The sequence below is a fragment of the Catharus ustulatus genome, chromosome 7 (genome assembly GCF_009819885.2).
Source record: "Catharus ustulatus isolate bCatUst1 chromosome 7, bCatUst1.pri.v2, whole genome shotgun sequence".
Lineage (NCBI taxonomy): Eukaryota > Metazoa > Chordata > Aves > Passeriformes > Turdidae > Catharus > Catharus ustulatus.
In genome coordinates, this window is record NC_046227.1 from 13,075,362 (window position 1) to 13,090,546 (window position 15,185).

General features: G+C 38.3%; 1 protein-coding gene across 1 annotated transcript in view; it reads right to left on the minus strand.

Moving 5' to 3' along the window:
* Positions 1-15,185, minus strand: part of PARD3B (par-3 family cell polarity regulator beta) — a 394,443-nt gene that overhangs the window by 151,047 nt on the left and 228,211 nt on the right. The window contains exon 16 of the mRNA XM_033064800.2: positions 12,693-12,737. Coding sequence (XP_032920691.1) covers positions 12,693-12,737 — 45 coding nt within the window. The remainder of the gene's footprint in view (positions 1-12,692; positions 12,738-15,185) is intronic.

Consider the following 15,185-nt stretch of genomic DNA (forward strand, 5'->3'; position numbering starts at 1 on the left):
GGATGCCACCTTTTTCTTCTCCACTGTCCTAGACCAACACAAGCTGGTCTCCCCCTCTTTTTATGTTGTGTCACCCTCTCCCACACTGCATCTTCTCACCTCCTGACATGCTCCCTTTTCCCCTCAATTCCCTGCATCCTTTTCTAGCTCCCCTCCACCTCCCCTAATATCTTCCCATCTTCCCAGTCTCTAGCTGTATATTCTTACCTTTTCCTCTCCTAAACAAAAACAAACATCAGAGTTATTTTAAGAGACAGTAAAAGAACAATCTCTGTCAAAAAAAAAAGCAAATAAAACCCTCACTTCAATTGACACTTGAATGGAAAGTTTTACTTCAAATGGCTCTGGTTTCATAGAATCTCTAATGGGAAGTGTCATGCACGACACTAAACAGGTGATAACATAGTGACTACTGCACACTACACCCATACCCTGTACACAAAAAGAGAATAGAAAACCAAACCTGAATAACGGAGAGTAAAGGGTTTTTTTCTGACACTTAATGAATTATCCATATTTCCTACAGGATGGCAGAAGAAGAATGACTGCAAGAAATTGTTTTCTCTTGTATGTTTTTTCTTTAATATGTTTGCTCTTTAAGTCTAAACTCAGACTGAGAATTACTCTTTGCAGCTATTTTGTGATGGACATTTCAGTCATAAGCAGTGAGTTATTCCATGCAACTACTGACAAAATTTAGTCATTCATGTAATGCTCATTTTTTTGGTACCTTTAAAATTAAACTACTGTGCTATTTTTTAAAAAGGAATTAAACTCCAGAAGCTTCGATCAAACAATTTTGTCATTTTGCTTTCAGAATTAGGCATCTGAGAAGATTATAAAGCAATAAAGAAAGAGGCATCTGATTAACTACACTATATTGAATTTCTCTTTTATAACATCTCTGTTTGTCAACAGCAGCATTACAACTGGCAAGCAAAAATACAACTCCTTTTTTGAACACAGGAATTTATGCCAACTGCAGATAGCAACAAAAATTGTAATTACATGAAAGACCCAAATAAATCAGTGCCAGATTTTCTGGTCTGGTCCTTCCGTACAGAAACACTTAAAAACTGCCATAGCAAGGTAACAGAGGTTTTTATTTGCAACCTTTGTTAAGTGTAATCACCCTTCAGCAATGGCTGCAAACTTGTAGCACCAAGTTCTAGCTCTGCTCCTCTCTTTGTCGGGTCCTGACTCCAGCACTAATCCCTATCCAAGCTGCCAGGGCAGCAGAGTCAGGGTCTTGCTGCTATTATGGCTCTAAGGAAACCAGCATTTTGAAATTAAGCAAACTGTAGAACTAGAATCTGACTCTCTCCATGGAATTCTCTGCTTTGTCCTGAGCCCACTGGTCACAATGGATGACCTTCCTATCTCCCCTTCAGTCTGTGAACTGAGAAACTCTAGAATAGGAGCAGGTCTACTGAAAAATCCTCTGCAGCTACAGTTCCTGGGACTTGATTATGCCCTACATGCTCCCCTGGTCCTTGAGAATCTGCAGGTGGAACCTTGCAGGTCACAGATGTGCTCTCCTCACAGAGAGATATTCAGTCCACAAAAGTTGCTTTTAGATTAGAGAACCAACTTGAAGATGAGGGAAGGATTAAAGAAAGAATTTTCACAACCAAAGGTGAACAATCAAAAAGGGCAGGAATCTGATACAGACCAGTCTCAGTATAGATGTCACACTGCTTGGGGGAGGGAGGTGTGCAGGGAAGGAACTGGCATTTAATTTCTTTAAAAAACCCGAAGCAAACTTATTAAGTTTGATCGCACATCAACAGGGATCTTCTGTGCATTCATGGAGTTAAGGTACCAATCATATTGCTTATTACCTGTAGGCCAAATCAGAACCATCAGAAACTACATCACCCCATGCAAGACTAAATAAAAGCAAATGAAAATTTTAATCTATTAAGACATCAGGCAGAAAAATGGGCCATCACAAGACGAGATAGTTTATGAAAGGGCAGCATGGTACATTGGCTGAGGAAAAGGGAAAGTACCTGCTGCTAGTCAATGGTATCTCAAGGAAGTGCCTCTACTCTTGTACAAAATGCTTTCCATTGGGGTTGTCGCTGCTATGTACAAAATAACTCTCCTGCTCTGCTCTTAGGCTTAGTAGGACACTTAATTAGGGATGATATTCTTGGTACTTTTGGAGTGCTCTGTAGGTAAGTGCTAAGTAGCATTGCTGTGTTGAAAGACCCACTAAAAGTAATGCTGTTTTATGAGATATACAACTAGCAATGTAATTCTTTTCTTCAAAGTTAATTTCTGAACCATATTGCACTGCACATCTTTTATTACACAAAAAATGTGTACTAATAAATTGCACCAGCAACCCATTTTATATAATAAAGGCATATTTCAAATGTTATAGAAAGCAAACATTGTACAAGATACTACTACAGAAGTGAGCTGAACTAGAAATATCAATTACCTTCAAATCCTTTTTATTGACACGGCAACATGATGGGACTTCAAAATAAAAATGAAGGCGAAGAATCATTCAAAGTGGAGAATCAAAAATGCTTCCCTACCTATACTGAAGCCCCAGAAGATAATGCAACTGGCAAATACACAGTATAACAAAATTTTAAAAAAAACATAAACAAGCAATCTAACCACAAAACCAAAATCCCAAACAAACCCACAATAGTTAAGTCTTCTTCAACTAATTAAAAAAAAATAAAAGAGTACCCTTCCTCTCTTCAGCCAGAAGCTCATTTAGTTCAGTGTTCTTCTTTCTATATCTCATACTTCATGCTCCAAAATTTAAGTTAGAGGGCCAGATGTATTATCTGGGAAGTTTTCCAAATTCATTAACTCCTTGGCACCAGTGACTTCAGGATACCCACTGCCAGCACTGAATATTATGCCCAGCAAAAAAAAAACCAGCTCCTGGAGGGAAAGGATTAATAAAATGAGGCATTCAGCAGTGGCTGCTGGTCTCTTTGGTCGCAACAAGCAACTGAAAGAATCACAGTATCTGCCAACACTGATCACAGCCAGCTTTCAGCACCTAATACTCTGAAGGTCTTTCCTGAATATCTGCAGATCATTCACAATTCTTGAAAAAAGCACAGGTATTGCTTGAAGGAACATGAAACCAGTAGTCAGAGACCAGGCTGACAGGAAGGCTGTGACTTTGGTTCTAACTGGAGAGGGTGGTAAATACTACGCAGGGGTGTTAGAATCACATCATCACTTTCTCCACAATTACAGAAGACACAGACTGAGGGAATTTGTTTTGCTTTCTGAAACGGATGCAGTCTGGCTGTCAACAGCTAAAGAGGACTGATGACTGAAGAGCCTAACAGACCCCTGTAAGGCAGGAGACACGATGGATTCACTTGTTGTTCTCAGCTTTCTTCTTAGGGCCAAGGAAGGAGAGGAAGGAGTTCCATGATGGAAACCAGCTTACTATCAGTCATGCAGGCACTTTCATGAGCCATCTGTTCAGGCACCGTCACCAAAGAAGCTCTCTACTTTAAAGGTCAACATACAGCAAGAGGCCCCTAGGATTTCAAGCATTAAACTTGGTTTGCTGGCTGCTGTGCCTTCCTTTGAATCTTCACAGTTTTAATAAAAACACTGATTTATTTACATTCTTCAAATTTCAAATATACTGTTGTTTAACCTTTGCTTAGGCCTATTGCCAGTTTTCTTGGGGTTTTGCCATCTCCAGTCACTCAAAATTTAGTAACAATTCTTTCTGCATGTGATATTCCAGGATCCTGAGATACAAGGATATCAGGTCCTAAGAACCACTTCTGCAGAACTGCAGTATCTATTACCCTGTGTGAAATTCTGCACTAACACAGTTACACTGCTTTTTCTTCCAGAGATAGCTTTATTTCTGCACTCCTCCTCTAGACACATCCACCATATTTACAAGCTCTCCTACGCTTGTATGAGTCAGAAACAGCCTGGAACACAAGGCAGCAGGAAGCTCCAACTCATAGCAGAAACTTTCAGCAAAGACAAGAAATGTGGCAGGCTCAGCACAGACAGTCACAGTAGAAAGTGTTGCCAGGTCTCAGGAAGAGAACGCATGCCCCAAACAGCCCACAGCTGGCAACTCCTGCCAGCATTGCACTGTTTCCTACAGAGGGAATTTCAGTGCACAACAGACAGAGCTCTACAGGCACATTACTCCTCCAGCCCACCGCAGCCTGGCACACAATGTATTTACCACAGAGATATGATCACTTACTTCACATACCAGCAGGCCTTATGCAGAGTGCATCATTCATCACAACTATTAAAAGTCTACACTTTATTTCATTTTATAATACTTAAACATTCTGGGGATTTTAATCTCAACCTTCTTTACTGAATTCTGCACAGAGCAATATTCAGCAGTGCTGACCTAGGGGAGAACTGCCAACTATGGAATGTGAACACCAGAACCCACCTCAGCCTCAGTTAATACAACAATATGCCCAGAATCACTTCAGGCAATGAAAGAGAAAAAATAATAAAAAAATAAAAATAAAAAAGTAGAATTAGTATTAAGGCATGACTGGTAAAAATACCTGTGTCCAATTTTTTGTCCTAATCACTTTTCCCACTTCTGTATCACAATGGCACTGTAACACTGGGGAACTGCTGAGCTTGAAATTTCCTAAGTCACACTAAACAAAGTTCCTATTATTTTCTCTGCTTCTAGAGCAAAGACTATTCCCCCAAGGAAAAAAGGCTCTTGGTTTGCAATCCCTGGATGTCAACAATTCATACTCACTAATACATAATTTCCATATTACTGAGATGTGGTCAAAAAGAAACAAATCTTTCACCACCTTTGTTTATTTTAGAAGACCATAGTTTGGATATCTGCCACATCAGGTCTCCTCTTCTGGCAAAAGGCTGTCCTTTCTGTTATGCACTTGAAGTTTTCCCACATTTAAAAATAACGCATTCCTCACACATAGAATCCTTTGGTATCTTTCCTGCTCGAATAAACTCATGTCACAGCTTTAGCAGGCAGTTCCCTAGCTATGCATTCACAGGAGTACTCTCTAAAATTCCTATCTTCAGGAACTTTTATTTCATGACTGTCAAATGGAAATATCTTACTTTGGTCCCCTTTCAGGGCACAAGTTTCCTTCACAGAGAAGTCCAAGTTGCTTAAGACTTTCTTGGTAGATGCACATGCATTTTTGCTCATAATGAGAACATGAAAAGGGCTTTGCTGTTGAAGCCAGGTTGGTTTACTACCCTTTCACAGTACAGAAAACTATCATTTTCTGGGTGAGACAGAGTGAAATAAATGCTTCTGCTCAACTTAGGTTTTTACAGGCTCATTTGTTCTCTGGTTCAGCAGCTTTCTGTGATCAGCTGGACTGAAAGAAACTCTACCTAGGGTAGGGAACCTAGTCCCTGTGGTTAAGGAAAACCACTCTTGCTGCCCAAGCTGCCTGCTCACTCCATCTAGCCCTTATGAAAGCTTCTCCCTGCTTCTTGGCTACTTTCAAGGACTGCTCAATCTTCTCTCACTCCTTAGGACAGGACCAGACCCAGGCACATCTGCCCAAACAAAACTAAGAGACAGTCATAGTACATTAAGAGCAAGTAACATAGTCAAAAATACACAATACCAACTTCCAATGGTCATTAAGCAAACCTCTCAGAAACTCACTTTCAGTTAGTCCTCAGGACAATAAAAGAGACTCAGACTTGCTCCCCCATTTCCTTTCTTTCAGCACAAAGACATCTCTGAAGATCCGCAAATCTTCTTTCATCTACACTTTCTCCCTCAGATGTGTCTGCCTACCCCCTCCACCCCAGTCAACTTCTTCAGCTCAGGCTGATCTCAGGATCAAAAAATGTCAGTTACAAAATCATTCTTCTCTTCTCCTCAACTTCTTTTTTCTTGTTCCCTTGACTAAACGAGAAGAATACCATTCTTTTCTGTAGAATTATTTTTCTGCTAGGTTAGCTTCCCACAACAGTTAATCATGGAATTATAGGAATAATAATGCTGGCATAGAGAGAAGGGGGGCAGAAACACATGGCTGGGCCTTTATGAATACAAGGCTATCATGGGATAACAGGAAAATATTCAGTCAACATGCTATTTTATAAAAGCTCAATTACAGACCCATCAATTTGCATCTGCACTGCTGTTGGTCTAAGTTCAGTTTTGCTCTAGATCTTAAATCTCAAACAAGAACATGGAGGGAAACAGGTTTCTCCTGCAATCTTGTTATTGTTCTCAGCAGATCAGATCTAGTCACTTTAATAACTATAATTCAAAGAAAGATCAATGGGCACTGCTCTGTTGTGTCTTAATACAAAGCACACTAAGAGTCACAAAACATAAAGCATTCATAAAATCAAAGACTCTTACATTCTAAGGATGAGACAGCAGGGTTGCTCTTGTTCAGTTTGCAGAGGTTTACTGCCACTTTTTATTCCCTGATCCTGCCACTGAGAAAGTGGTTTTATTCATGGCAAGTAAAACAATTTAAAAAATAAAATAAAACCAGTGCAAGTTTGTCATTTGAATTTAATAAGGATAGAGTTTGACATGGTAGATATGGTGATTTAGTAGACAGCTGCCTCACATCCATCCACTTACTAAGCTTCCCTTCTACTGGCATGCAAGCTTGTCTCTCAAATGGATGGTTCAAGGAGATTATCTCAGCACTACTCATTTTTGTCTTTCTTGTTTTAATTTTTGGCTGGTGTAGCTCTCTTAACCATCTCACCAGCTAAGCTGTGGGACTGGAATAAAGAAGTAATGGAAACCGGGCAGCTGCAGATAGGAGGCATGGTGCCCAACACTGCTTTATTCAGCAGCAGCAAGCTTTTAGATCAACATCATAGCATCAAACATCACCCTTAAGTGAGGGATTTTTATCTACAGATGACTTTCTCAGGGTCTAACAAAAAAGAGGTCACAACAAATCATCATCACACAGCTAATAAAGTCTTAAAAAGAATCCAAAAAAAAGGGGGGCGGGGAAAGCTGTCAAAGGAATAGTTACAGCTGGTGAATTACCGGCAGTATAAAATTATTCTTCTCAAGAGTAAAAATGAGTGCTTGTTTCCTTCCACAGAGGAGAACCATCTAACTACATTATCTGAGAGCTGTTTATCAGCCACACAGAGCTGGCAAGCATGGGGGCTATAAAGACCCCAGCCTAACGTTCAGAAGGGATTTTGGCTTACAGACTGCTTTTCACTAAAACTCAACCATACATTAAGTTCTGTTAATTTAGAATGATGGTTTGCATCACAGAACTATAAGTGCTCCTTTTCCTGAGTTAGTGGCAAGCAAACTTCTCATGCACAAATATACACGATTTTTGTGCAACTGGCAACGTTAATCAAGCCTCCCCATTCCCTCCCAGCTCTAACCAATGAAGATAGGTACAAAAACATATAATATATAACACCATTCGACATTTTTTAAAAAAAGTCCATTTTAAAAGGGTAGTAAAGCCATATTTGCATCAAGTATTAAGTGAGTTAATGTATCCTCCTAGGTTCACTAGACAAGATGTGTTTGAAGCAAAGGAAAAAACCACAGTAGCCAGGGACCCAAAGAAACCTGAGCATTTTAATTTTTGGACTAGAAATTTTTTCAACCACAACATAATAGATTCAGTGTAACATCCCTGACTTTATACATTGTATACATTATATACAATATACAATATACATTGTATACATTATATACAATATATATATACAATATATACATTATACACAAATAAAGGAGAAAACATTCACTCCACAAGTGACCTGCAGGAAAAAAGGAACCTTAATTTTTGCTTCTCAGCTGCATAAATTGATACATATTCTCAAATGAAAATTTATTTGGAACTGTAAGTTCAAAGCAACACTTCACTTGGAGAATCATAATCAAAGTTGATGATGAAGATAATGCTGATAATAACAGGAACAACAACACTACCACAAGAATATAATCATTAAGGGAGAGATGCCCAAGAGAAGTAACAGGGAAAGAGTGAAATATCTTGCAAAAATATTCCCCACAATAAAACATCAAACATAACCCATAGCTTAATGATCCAAAGCTTACAGAGGCACCAGCTATGGGTAATAGAGTGAACTGAAGCACTGTAGAAAGGTACTTGTGTTTTTGTGCCAGTCACGCTGAAATGGTACCAAGCATCACATGGGCTGAATGAAGGGAAAAATCACATTGCACAGCTTCCAGTGACATCACAGTTTGCTTATATCCAGTATCCAAGCCAAGACACACAGGTCAGGCTACACTGGTATTGCTGAGGTATACTGCAGACCATGAAGTAGACAAGTCCTCGTCACACTTGCAAGAATGATTGAAGCAGCCAAGTATTACATTCTTATCCTCAAAGAGAAATAAAATGAACTGAAATCAACCTTCTTTTCTCCTCTCAGAAATGCAAAGGGAAGGATCAGATTCCATGTGATGTATGCTTTCAGCTAGTAACAAGGCCCTTGTTTGGACAGGCACTTCACTGCCTATGTCAGGCAGCTCAGCCACTTACATGAGTCTTTTCTACTGTGGACCTAGTTACTATATAAATCCTTATGAACTCAGTACTAAACCCAGTGCTCCCTTTGAAAAGCTGAGCTTTAATGACATCTACAGCAGCAAGAAGGCTTATTTAATAAAATTATAAAGTCTGCCATAAGGAGAGGAGAACAGCACTTCCCTATCCACCTCTTCGACATAATTGTGTTACCTGCAAATCAAACTTATTACAATGGCACCAGCCTCAAACAAGCCCAGCAGCATGCACTAAGCTTTCTGTATTCATTCCTAAATCCACTATTAACCCCCACCAGACTCCCTGATTAAAAGGAAGCCCCTTGTGCTACAAAATTATGCATAAACCACTGGATTTTTTCCGGTGTTCCAACACCTCATGCTTAGCTTTTAACAAAATCTCAGTAAAATGTCCTTAATGCAGAATACATTCTTCCATTAAAGGATCCAAACCATCTCCACTTTCCATCTGAATTGCAGTTTAACCACAGCTCAGTCACCCACAGATGAAGCAGTACAGCTGTGATGGCACTCAGGCCCCAGCACAGCCTGCCCTAGCAGGATTTAGCTGCACAGCTGCCTCTCCAGCCCTTCTTTCCCAGAACATCAACCCTACAGGCTCAACTGCCACATGGGAACTGCACTGGCAGCAAAATTAGCAGAGCTGGACCAGAAGTATCCTTCTAACTATCCCAATGGATCTTTTCCTACTCAAGTCCTAACCCTATCTCTTGCCATATTGTTGTGGCTTAACCACACAGCACTAATTCAAATTCAGCTTGGTAACCGAGCTACCCACTATCACTCAGCCTTGCTGGTACTAAGCCATAGCCCAGTCACATGTTCCTCATATAGCAGCCAGCAAGAAAATAAGGTCTTACTCATCTTGTCTCAAGACTGTCTTGAAAGACAACTCCAGCCAAAAGCATGGTCTAGTGACATTAAAATAAAAATAGGAAAGCTTTTTTGACCATTTTGTTAATTAATATGTCAGAGCTCATAAAGAAAGACTCATCAGCTTTTCTCCAGCACTGCATCATCTGAAAAAGCTGTGTCAGCAGAGACCTCAGCAGAGAGTCAATACATACTAAAAAGTGTTCTAAGCTGTAAATCAGAACACAAAAAAGAATTTTATAAAAAAACTAAAATAGCTGCAAAAAATTCAGTACTCAATTTCAGTATTTGATATAAATCAGGTTATATTTGATGTGCAAGTCTTGTCCTTCTTCATAACAGATATTCTCAGCTGTCCTAGGAGCTCATGAAAAACTAAGCTAAAGCTGCCGATTTTTCATTTTTGTGAATTTTCAAGGATCGTCCCTGCTTTACAACAGAGGCACCACTTGTCTGCTTCTTATTCTCATCATTTGTACTAGTATACCATTGCTGAGCACACAGGAAAGCAGGAAGGTTACAGAGGACAGATTCTTTCCTAGAGAATTCAGACAAGTTCTCTTGCACACACACACACACACATACACAGACACACACTCATGCACTCTGAAATCTGCTTTTTTTTTTCCAGAAAGGACCAGGAATCAATACAGCACTCCAGTGATTTTGCTGATGGTATAGTGGAAAACATTTTCAACACGAAGAACACCTGTAAGCATGGCAGGGGTCTTCCATCCAGCAGGATGAAATACAGGCCAGGTATGAGAACCAGAATTCACAGGTGGGTTTCTGTGAGGGTCATATACGTATTTGGAACAAAGCTCCAGCCACCCTTCCACAGAACATGCTTATAAGCTCAGGGTATGTCCAGACACACTTCTAAAAATCAAACTTACTTTTTAAGTAGGGTAGGGGGAAAGGAACTACTGCTTGTGGGTGCAATACACAAAGAGACAGATGGGGCTAGAGCTACAGATCCTTCTATTGCCTCAGTCTTACAGGGAATTTTGGTAACGCTTTTTGAAATTCATGCATGCTTCTAACTCCTGCTGCTGCTGCTGCACAGTAACATGTCATATGTGAGGGATAAAGCAGCTGTAACAAAAGCTGAGACTAAATGCTTGAAGAGCCACTGCCCCAGAAGAAATAGAAAGGATATTTCCCTAGAGAGAATTACTCAGCTGCGTATTTTATAGAACAAGTCATGTTGAAGGAGAGATAGGATAATTGCATTGATTGTTAGTAGGTGATAATTAATTCTGTAGAAAAATAGGTTTAGAATAGGATGGAAACTCTTCACTTTGTAATGAGAAAATAACTGTGCTTTGCTCACAGCACAAGAAGCTGCAATGTCTCCCTTTTAACATTCTTAAGGTACCTACAGGAAGGCAGTACAATGAATGAAGTTAAAACAGAAGTTCTGTGGTGGAACTGAATGCCAGGCAATTGCACATATGACATAATTCCAGAAAGCATAGGGAAAAAGAACACCATGTTCTTGAACAGACCTTTAAATTAAATATTTGAATGGAAAAATGTGGAAACCAAAATTGCAGCTTGATTTCTCTTCATGAAGCATTAGGAAATGAAACATGAGAGCATGAGAAATGTTTTTCAATGGTATTTGAGCAATATTTAAAGTGGATAGGACCAATAAAAATAATTTACACACCAACTGTCTCAGAAGTTAACTAAATTCTTTTATTCTTAAAATGGAAAAAAAAGAAACAACTTGAGGAATCTTTGTATCTATTCCTTGGGTGATCTGTTGGGCACTGATTTTAGTTTATGAAAAACAGATCTTAGGTATATGTAAGAGATCTGTCAGGAATAAGTAAAGCAAACAAGTCAAAGTTCAATAAACACAGGTCCACATGTTCATATAAAATTTGTAAGTGTCTTCAAACAAAAAACTTTTCAAAGTCAGTTTTCAAGAATCTGCAGAAGTGTGCAGAAGAAAGATCAAATGTTACCAAAAATTATATTATAAAGCTTAATGTACCTAAAACAATTGACTGCCAAAGAGTTATAATCTTAACCCTCCAATATTCTTTGATAGTAGTGAATTCCATTGATCTTTGGTAAACTGCATGATGTTGCCACGCTTGTAGTAATTTTTCTGAACAGGGAAAAGCCCAAGGGCAACACCCTCAGCTTCTTCAAGTTGACAAGATCATTTCTTTGAAGCTTTCACATTCCCAAAAGAGAAAGTTGAAAGAATTTTTTTCTTCCCAGGAGTGATAATATTACAAGACATATGAACTATTCCCTGATTCAGAAAGAGAATCCAAGAACTTCACAGGCTTAGGAAACATGCCAAAAAAATTTTAAAAGAATTTGTCTACTAAGTTCAGGAAAAGGTCTTCAGATAAGAAAAATCCACACCAGAGAACTAAAGGAGGACACCCAGTTGTACAGAGAAGGAATACCATAAACAATCAGGAATCTCATAGCTGACCTTCTTTTACTTGAATTTAGCTTTTTAGACCTATCAATGGAGTTGGAAAGGACAATGTACAATGTGCTACAAAGAGGCAGTCTGAAACTTCAGGATTTTCTAACATCAGAAGGCACTGCTGAATAACTAAGGTTTTCTAGGAAGCTTAAGGTTTCTCATGTCAGCTTACCCACAGCTCATGAAAAATTACAATCCTACGTGACACTGCCTTGGAAGTCTTTTTTAATTCAACAGCTGCAAGTTGTATAATGCCATGGCATGGTTGGCAGAACTTATTTAGTAAGCAGGTACAGTAATTGCAGGACTATAGATTAATGTTTTTTTAATTATTATTACCTGAAAAGTTTAAGAGAAACCAAAATATTTCTCCTACACAAGCACAACAAAAGGAAAAACTGTAACACTTTTTTTTTACTCGGTAAAATTTTTTAGCGCTGTCTTCAGTATTCCTGGTAATGGAAGTGTAACTCAGAGCAAGAAGAAAAAGCAAAGAAATACTTGTATTTCTCAAAGTGTACATTGTTTAAGTCTCTACACTCCGTAAGAGTGCACTTCCACTTATCTGAAAGTGCATTTTCTTCAATTTACAACATCTGTACTGAAAAATAAAGTTACAGCTCTTCCTGAGAATGACTCGGCTACATACACTGCCTGGCTAAGAGCAATCCCTAATTCATCATCGTTCAACTTGGAGTCAGTGCTTACAACGTAATGCCTCAATTTGCAAGTGTCTTTATCACCACAGTTTCTGGAAGCTGATTTCATTTACTGCCCATACTACTTTCAAGTTGCTCACTTTTTCTCCAAAATGGGAGGACAGCTTACCCGATTTGTGTCCGGCCAACAAACCAACTTTGCTTTCATCTGCCACTGGAAAATAAAAGAAAAGACACAAAGATCAGAAACTTATTTAAATTCACAAGCCTTTGAAATACTGTCAAATTATTTCAGACACAGCATCCTGAATCTTTAAATTATAATAATCTAAAAAAAGCCCTTTCTTTACCTAATCCACATGGGGTGCTTCAAAGTCCAAATATCTGAATCAAAGCCCTCTGAAACCAATAAAAGGTCTACCAGCAGTCCTTGTGGGTTACAGATCAGGATCTCAGAATTTACACACTCAAAACTGAGTTGTCAGAAGAGCAATTGCACTTGTAAATAACTCATCTTGCCAGACAAATCACAGGGCATAAGAGAGTTGTAACATTTTGAGATCAAAGACCTTAATTGTAAAAAGAATCCAGATGTGGAAACTTTCCCATCTGCAAGACATCTCACTGACTCATGGGACCTCTGCAGATAATAAGGTCTCCCAAACCCTGATCTTTTTAAAGGCTTATGCATTTTTTGTATGTTATATTTTATTTTGTCTATAAATTTTAACTTTGTAGTATTTCAAAACATCTTATAAAGAAAGATGTTTGCAGTAGCAACAGTTTGCAGATAGTAGTGGAGGAGCAAGTTCTGAATCTAACAGTAATTGGAAGTTCTGTTCAGGAACTTCAGTTTATCGTCATATATCTCAAGAAACTAATTAAAATACTCTCCTGGAGGGCTGAGGGGAAGAACCAATCACTGTTTCTTAAAATGAATTCTATGCAAAGAAACAGTAGTAAATGTAATGTTAGGGATGATAAAACAAGAACAGGAAATGAATGTTAGGGTTGAAAGCTTATCCTTCAACTCTGCCGGCCCAAGCACTCGCTTATAACTTGCCTTAGAACATAATCTCTTTATATGATAAAATAAATTGTCAAGTCATACCAAAAATTCCATAAATGCAAACTAAACTATCTCTGTATAGTGGTCACTATAGAAAGTTCACATAAGAGGGTTATTTGCCATGATACCAGAACCTGCTATTTCCTAGCTAGGAGAGAGTAGTACAGTAGTTACTGACATTTAGGAGTTACAACTGGGAAAATAATCACAGTAAATACTTTCATATATTGCCTCCCCACTTCACATTTAGGGAAGCTTTTATCCTCAAAAATCAATATCAAATTCAGGACTGGGATTCACAACTGGAGTAATGGATCCACAAATGACCACTGTATCTGTTCTCTACTTCTGTGATCCAATTGTCACCTGATTATCAGCAAATTGGCATAGTGTAGGGTTTTAATGGGATGTAGGTGCTAACAAGGGAAGACTAATTCTGTTTGCAGCATTATGTAGAGATTCTGCTAAACAAAATGGCAATGAGACTACTCAAAACTAGAAGTGCAACCAAAACTTAAGGAAGTTCTGCACTCCTAAATCTTTTAACATTTTTTTAGTTTCTGGAAATGGTAACTATCACACTCCTTGCTACGCAGCTTGATCCTATAATGTAAAATGACTGGACAAGGATTTACCATAAGGATAGTTCAAACTCCTTTTCCTGTTCTCTGCCCCCAAATTTCTCTCTAAGCAAAACAACTGTGGAAAACTTTCTTCCTAAAGGTTAGTGTTTTGACAAGTTATGATTGTGTGAAAACAAGGGATTATAATGGAAACTGATTCACAGCCTTAATTATAGCAGTCACTAGTGGCAACCAGTATAATGTATGATAATTACTTAAAGCCGATAATGTTACAGTACATAGGAACTTTAAAAAAAAAAAGATAAAACCCAAGGTTCACAGTATTTTTTTAAAGTTATGCTGATGACTTGGTTTGCCTGAAACTAAGTTTTACATTATTAAAAGGGATAAATCCATTTAACTTAATCATACTTTACACACCAGCTTCACACACAAAAATTAGATTTTAATACTGGAGGGAAAAAGGAAGAATAAAATGATTAAAAAATGAAAAATAATCTTACCAAAATACAAGGTTAGCATTATGAGTTTAAGCACACACATGCACAAAACCTGGGAAATGCAAATATTAAAGTTCTATATCAAAGTTTGAGCAAAATATGTGTGCACCTCCACAGGGTAGTTTTCATTTCTTGGGTTATTAAGCTTAGGCAGGGCCTTCTAGGCTGGCCATCTTTCATTAGACTGAACAGAAGTAGCCCAGAAAAGCCCATTGGTTAAGAATCCCATTCCTTACCTTGTTTCCCCTGGAAACAAGGAGAAGAAACCGAAAAAAAAAATCAAAATCCCAAACTAGAAAAAGGCTTATTGAAGATAAATACTTTATATGCCAAGGTTGAAAACTGTGTAACTTAAGATTTCATTTTGGAAGTACATTGGACATCCTGTTCCACAAAATACCATTTGAAAACACTTCTTGGCAGGTTGTTCAAAATTGATACAAACATTCAGTTATGACAAAAATAGCCTTTCTCTAGTTCTTGGCCTTTGAAAAAAAAGGCAAGAACTA